At 40.4% G+C, this 7600-nt stretch overlaps 1 protein-coding gene across 1 annotated transcript in view; it reads right to left on the bottom strand.

The window, feature by feature from the left end:
- cacna1ba (calcium channel, voltage-dependent, N type, alpha 1B subunit, a) overlaps positions 1–7600 on the bottom strand; it is a 668325-nt gene that overhangs the window by 6687 nt on the left and 654038 nt on the right. Inside the window, exons 52-53 of the mRNA XM_037680745.1 lie at positions 5945–6182; positions 1085–1302 (exon numbers count right to left, since the gene is read on the bottom strand). Coding sequence (XP_037536673.1) covers positions 1085–1302; positions 5945–6182 — 456 coding nt within the window. The remainder of the gene's footprint in view (positions 1–1084; positions 1303–5944; positions 6183–7600) is intronic.

Genomic DNA, 7600 nt, shown 5'->3' with positions numbered 1-7600 from the left:
TGTGCCGACCGTTCACGAGCCCTTTTGATAAAGAATTTCATAATACACTTTCTTTGAAATACATTAAAATACATTAAAAATGTATATCATGCCAAACTGATTTGCTAACAGTTTCTTTTTTCTTCTTCTTCTTCTTCTTCTTTTGGCTGCTCCCTGCGTTAGGGGTCGCCACAGCAAACTAAGTCGTACGAAGACATGGCAGTTATTTTTATGTCGGATGCCCTTCCTGACACAACCACAGACCACTGAGCTACCACAGCCCTCTGTGTGGAACAGAGAGCTGCTATCTAGGACACCCGGGGGAGCAGATGGTGGGGGTTAAGGGCCTTGCTCAAGGGCCCAGAGTGGGACGAATGAGGGTGGGGCTAGTTGTGGGTGCTTCACCTACCCCACCCACATTTTTGATGTTGTCGGTACCGGGGCTTGAACTGGCGATCTTCCGATCACAGGCCCACCTTCTCTAACCTCTGCGCCACTACTCCCATTTGCTTACAAAAGCAGTAAAAGATTAATAAAAAAAAAGTTGTAGTTTTTCAGGCTCAGGCTTGTGATTACAGTTATTTGGTTGGTTTTGGGTCGAGCTCGGGAAAAATTATATGGGTTCGGGCCGGGTCGGATTTTTTAGGCCCGAATGCAACTCTATCCAGAACTAGCTGTTTACATGATAAAGGAGGACCATCAGCCCCCTGTGAATAGCAAGCAGCCATCAGGGCACTAAAGATCGGTCGTTAGACTGATGGTCCATGTGAACATCTAGTTCTGGATGTTAACATCAAACTGGTTGATCCACTATGAGAGGGTGATATTTATAAGACTGAATTTGTTGCAGCTCCTCAGACTGAAGAAGTCCTTCGGATAAAAGATGACATGTTTCTACAAGAAGAATCTCCCCAGAGGACTTGACGTAACCTTGTTAGATAGAGATTACAAATTTTGCCAAGAAATGAGCAGCAGCTCCAAAGGCGATTCGTAGATATTTTGACTTTTTATTTTATTTTTGTTCTTTGGAAAACTTTGACTCATTTATCCCTGATAAAACCTCGACATGGAGCTATCTTGGTTTTTATTGGCTGTCCACTCCTACCTGCTTTTTTCTGGGTTCCTGCTCCACGCTGGGTGAGGCAGCACAGCTGGTGGTGGCAGATTTTGTGGAGCAGTGGTCCCGACTGCTGTAGCGATCACAGGAGTAGTAACGCTGCTTGTCTGCAGAGAAGTGATGGTGTTTCCTCTCATGGGAGCGTCCTCGTTTGTGGGCTTGCTCTCTGGAAGCAGCTGGTTCAGATCCTAGCTCACCTGCTGCACCTGCAAGGAAGAAAGTTTGACAAGTTGACAAAGTTTGACCTTCCTTAGGAGAGCTGCATTAGATTTTCAATTAGAGTGGTAGGAAAAGCACAAGTTACAAACATTGTCAACAAAGTTATGATGTCCTGTTCAACAGAGGTAAACCCTCCAGACCTTCAGAGAAGGCCCATTAATTAAATTAATTAATTAATTTAATTAATTAAATTTAATAAGCAACCTGCAGATGTTGTACGCTGTCTATCTATGCACTAAGATTCATAACTGTCTAACTATCGTACCCATCACTGCACCCTGTATTCAATGGTTAATTGGTCATCATTAACTTCATGCAGACTCTCCCACTGGTGTATTTTCATCTTTAAATCACTTCTTGGTCTGTTGCCTTCATATATCTCTTCCTACATGTCACTTTGTCAGTGCAGTTACAGCGTGTGCTCTCAGGACATTATTATCTGCAGTGTTCCCTCAGTGCTGACTGAACTAGACAAAAAAGCCTTCTCCTACTCCGCTCCTGTTTTCTGGAATATTTTGTAAAAAAACCTGAAGCTCTCGACCTTGACCTCTCTAAGTGACTTCAAACAACTCATGGCAAAAACCAAAGCAGACATGTTCCTGTTTTTAGTTTTCTACATCGCTTTATAACCTAGCTGTTTTTGTTTCATTTTTTAATTTTCTTTCATTTATTCTTCTCAATTTATATGCTTCCTTTTATGATTGTCCACTGTTGTCATCATTCTTTGTTTCAAACAGATTTCTCTCCCAGTGCTGGCGGCAGCTCTATTTTTTTTTTTCACAAGTCAAATCCTCTGGGCCACCTGTCAACCCAGTAGGTGTGTCAGCAACGTCAATTTGTCCCGAAGGTAAATGCCCCTTACTTGCAGATATACAGCCCATGGTCAGAAGGATTTCATGAAAAATCAACAGAAAAAAATGTTTAAACTTTGTCAGTGAGAAAAATGTTATACAGACACATGAGTTTGGAAAAATGTAAAGATGATAAAGGCCAGCAGCCAACATGGCAGTTATAAACAGGAAGTACCACATATTGGTCTGTACGAAGGTAACTGCAGGTAAATCCTCCATTGTCTGCCATAATTACATTGTATGCTTAATGTTTTAATTTAAGGTTAATGCTTAAAGTTAGTTGTATTTTGTTTTGTGTGTTTTATATGTACAAACCGGATTCCAAAAAAGTTGGGACACTAAAAAAAATGTGAATAAAAACTGAATGCAATGATGTGGAGGTGCCAACATCTAATATTTTATTCAGAGTAGCACACAAATCACAGATCAAAAGTTTAAACTGAGAGAATATATCATTTTAAGGGAAAAATCGGTTGTTTCCAAATTTCATGGTGTCAACAAATCCCAAAAAAGTTGGGACAAGTCCATTTTTACCACTGTGTGGCATCCCCCCTTCTTCTTACAACACTCAACAGACGTCTGGGGACAGAGGAGACCAGTTTGTAAAGTTTAAAAATAGGAATGCTCTCCCATTCATGTCTAATACAGGCCTCTAACTGTTCAATCGTCTTGGGCCTTCTTTGTCGCACCTTCCTTTTTATGATGCGCCAAATGTTCTCTATAGGTGAAATATCTGGACTTGAGGCTGGCCATTTCAGTACCCGGATCCTTCTCCTACGTAGCCATGATGTTGTGATTGCTGCAGAATGTGGTCTGGCATTATCGTGTTGAAAAATGCAGGGTCTTCCCTGAAAGAGATGACGTCTAGATGGGAGCATATGTTGTTCTAGAACCTGAACATAGTTCTCTGCATTAATGGTGCCTTTCCAGACATGCAAGCTGCCCATACCACAAGCGCTCATGCAACCCCATACCATCAGTGATGCAGGCTTCTGAACGGAGCGTTGATAACAACTTGGGCTATCCTTGTCCTCTCTGGTCCGGATGACATGGCGTCCCAGTGTTCTTCAAATCTTGAACTTCAAATCGTGACTCATCTGACCACAGAACAGTCTTCCATTTTGCCACACTCCATTTTAAATTACCCCTGGTCCAGTGCAAACGTCTAAGCTTGTGGAGCTTGCTTAGAAATGGCTTCCTCTTTGCACTGTAGAGTTTCAGCTGGCAACAGCGGATGGCACGGTGGATTGTGTTCACTGACAATGCTTTCTGGAAGTATTCCTGAGCCCATTCTGTTATTTCCTTGACAGTGGCATTCCTGTTTGAGGTGCAGTGACGTTTAAGGGCCCAGAGATCATGAGCATCCAGTAGAGTTTTACGGCCTTGACCCTTACGTACAGCGATTGTTCCAGATTCTCTGAATCTTTTGATGATGTTATGCACGGTTGATGATGATAACTTAAAAGTCTTTGCTATTTTACGCTGGGTAACACCATTCTGGTATTGCTGCACTATCTTTCTGTGCAACAATTGGTGATCCTCTTACTATCTTGGCTTCTGAGAGACACTGACACTCTGAGAAGCTCTTTTTATACCCAATCATGTTGTCAATTGACCTAACTAGTGTTAATTGGTCTTCCAGCTGTTTGTTATATGCTCAATTTCCTTTTGCCAGCCACTTATTGCTACTTGTCCCAACTTTTTTGGGATTTGTTGACACTGTGAAATTTTGAATCAACATATTTTTCCTTTAAAATGTTACATTTACTCAGATTAAACTTTTGATCTGTCATCTATGTTATATTATAAATAAAATTTTGACATTTGCCATCTCCACATCATTGCATTCAGTTTTTATTCACAATTTGTTTAGTGTCCCAACTTTTTTGGAATCCGGTTTGTAGATATACGTTGTAACTTCTGGTTGCACAAGTTTAGTCTTTGTTTGTCATTATCAGTTAAAACTAAACTGATATGTACAAAGTGCTGTGTAATGTAAAAATTACACCCTTACATAATGAATTTCACTGTGAGTTCTTGCCCTGTGTTGCTCTGTGGCATGAAAACATCCACTGCAGTAACTATTTAAAGTTATTAGCAGCTTAGATTTTTTTTTCCTGTCTTATTTGCCTTAATGTTGGCTGATAAGGCAGAAATGCCTCAATAAATGCCTCCAGTAATGCCATGAGCTTCACTACCTCCACCATTACAGCTATCTTTGTTAGTTTGTCCGAGGTTAACTCAACCTAGGTTACATTTCCTCGTGGGTAGAGCGATCTTACAGTTCATGTAAAATATCTAATAATGTTCTTATAGAAACAATTCCTAAATGTTGTTCATACTGTGTTAATGCTACATGTTTGTCTCTTTACCCTGCAACTGCGTAAGGCTACTGTAGACCTAGCCAATTACTGGAGTTTTAATTAGGTATTTTAAGCTACTAATAAACATGATGGATGGTCATCATATTGCTTTATGCTAGGCCATTTGTAAGAAGTTGAGATTATTATTATATTTTCATATTGTCTAGTGATATTTTTCCTCTAAAAGTTAACTTAGGCTACACTATATGCTTCTTAGACTGTGGCTAGGATGCTGAGAGAAGTGGCGCGTGCTCTATTCACACAAGGAGAACTGTTGGTCAGGCTACTTCTGGTTCTGCCATTAACTCTAAAATATTTATTGAATCAAGTGTTACTTCTGTAGGTAAAACTAGATGTTAAACGACCTGATAAAATACACCCTAATACAGGAAATATCATCTACTGTATTCAAAATTTTCTTGGGGAGGAAACCCCAGACACCCCACCATTGTGTCCCCCACACATTACAAATGGTTCTGACACCAATGGTCACCACGTTGTTCAAGCCAAGAGCCATTGTCAGAACTAGGGGCTAAGCACCCCTAAAGGGCAGATTATAGAACCAAACCTAATCAAGTGTTTGAGGCCAGATGGACAACTTGCTACTCACAGAAACAGCCTGAGGACAAACAAGGCCAAAGTGGTTCAGAAAAAGGGGTAGCAAGTTCAGTCATCCAAGATGGCATGTTGGCCATCTGGCCTAAAACATTTGATTGTTGTACATGATGATTGATTGTTTAGATGGGTGTGTTCTGCACGTGTTAAAAGTCTACTTTTGAGATCCCAACAAGAAGTTGGCTTGAAACACAGCAGTGAAGGCTACCTATGGGACAGATCTGGTTGGCAGGCTGTCAACTGACAAAGGCCTCTGGATGGGAGATGAAACATTTCTCACTTAAATAAACTGGTCCAGATAACATGATTTAACCTTTTTTGTTTTTAAAATTGAATAGTTTTCATTTGATACTATTGCTATTTTTACATGTGATTCCTGACCTGCCATTGTGTATCTGTTCTTACCAAACCCAGCCGGTTGAAGCAGATGATTGCTTGTCCTGAGCCTGGCTCTGCTAAAGGTTTCTTCCTCATGAGGGAGTGTTTCCTTTCTACTGCCACCTTCATGCTTGTTCAAGATGATAGTTCTATGATGGAGATAAATTCAAAGCAGTCTACTCCTCAGATAAATTAGTAACTTATTTTTTATGTATATAAAGGTATATAAATGTTTCTGATCATTGCTCTGAGATGACTTGTGTTGTGACTTGGCACTATATACATAAACTGAATTTAATTGTTTATAGCATGTTATTATATATATTCTATGATAGCCCGCTTTGTATTGGACACGATGCATGCAGAGATCCCTGACAGGTTCAACAGGAGCACACAGGGTTAGTTTGACTCTTCACACCAACCAGACAAACTGGAGGGCTGACCACATGGAGGGGTATCCAAAGACCTCTGCCTCTTCTCTCTGTCCCGTTTTTTTTCTCTGTCTTGATCTTTGCAGTGGTGGCAGCGGTGGTGGTGGCGATGATGTCTTCGCTCCTGGCGGGGTTTCTCCAGAGTGTAGTCTCTCAGGTTGACCTCCTGGGGATGCTGTGGAGCCACAGTGGAGACTGAGCGTGTCATGAGGCTGGTATCAGTGGCAGACTGAAGAGAAGAAGTTCAGTGAGAATTACGTCAGGAGAAAGTTCTACATAACTCCATCCTCCAAATATGACTACAAACAAAGATTTAATTGTTGTCAGAAATCAGTTATGGTCAAAATAAATCAGCTTTTGAACTTTTCTTTTTAAAAAAAGAAAAAAATGCTTTATTGTGAAAGGGTAATCTTTTTTTTTTCCAGAGTATTTAACTGCGTAATTAAATTTGCAATGTAAAATAAGTGATTACATAAATGGGAGGCTGTGGCTGAGTGGTTAGAGCAGTCGTCCTTCAATGCAAGAGTTGGGGGTTCGAACCCCACAGCAGTCACATGCCGAAGTGTCCCTGGGCAAGACACTGAACCCCTCATTGCCTCAGATGTGTGTCCCATTGGTGTATGAATGTGATAAATCACTGATTGGTCTCTTTAGAATGATTTGTTCAATTAGCTTTGTAGAGATCAAGTAGAGTGCTGTATGAATGGGTAAATGAGGGCACAGATTGTAGTGTAAAGCGCTTTGAGTATCTCAATAAGATAGAAAGGCGCTATATAAGTTCAGTCCATTTACCATAAATAATCACTCCATTTATAATCCTTCCATCCATCATTTTTACCTGCTTATTCCTTTTTGAGCCGCGGGGGTCACATCCAGTCCATCACAGGGACACCCTGGACAAGTCTCCAGTCCCTCACAGGGACATATAGAGACAAACAACCATTCACTCTCTCACTCACATTTAGGGACAATTTAGTTACCAATCAGCCTAGCATGCATGTTTTTGGTCTGTGGGAGGAAACCGGAGTGCCCGGAGAAAACCCACACAGCACGGAGAGAACATACAAACTCCACCCAGAAAAATCTGGGAGTTGAGCAGGTGACCTTCTCGCTGAGAGGTTGCCCTGATTTTACGAGAGAGTGGCAAAGACTGAAAACACAGAAAACCCATTTGAAAATCTACAATCCATACAGACCCTAGACAAAAATTAATAATTTGTTTTAAATTAAAAATATGTATTTAGCTGTTTTTATTTTTTTGTAAAGAAGGACAATTTATTTTGACCATGATTGATTTATTACTCCATTCTACCAACACTCGTGAACAAGACTACCAAGTATGTATATTCCTCCTTTGAATGGGAGACTTACCACTGAACCAATAGATTTTTAAAGATTATCGGAAGCTAACACTAAAGCTCTAACATCTATCACCCACTGTTGTCTCTGACTCTGCAAGACTCTCTGTAATGTAACAACGTTGTAAGTGAACTCAACTCAAAACGGTTCATAAATCACAAATAAAGCATTCCTGTCCATGTCCCACATTAAAAACATTACTAGAACTAGAAAAAAAAAAGAAACTGTCCAGATGACCTGACTGAAAAATGTTGGATTGTATACCTGGATTATTGAGCATGGACTTTG

Source organism: Nematolebias whitei, chromosome 8 (genome assembly GCF_014905685.2).
Source record: "Nematolebias whitei isolate Nwh7 chromosome 8, NemWhi1, whole genome shotgun sequence".
Taxonomy (NCBI): Eukaryota; Metazoa; Chordata; class Actinopteri; order Cyprinodontiformes; family Rivulidae; genus Nematolebias; species Nematolebias whitei.
The sequence above is the reverse complement of the archived record's forward strand: the minus strand, read 5'-3'. Positions and strand labels throughout refer to the sequence as shown.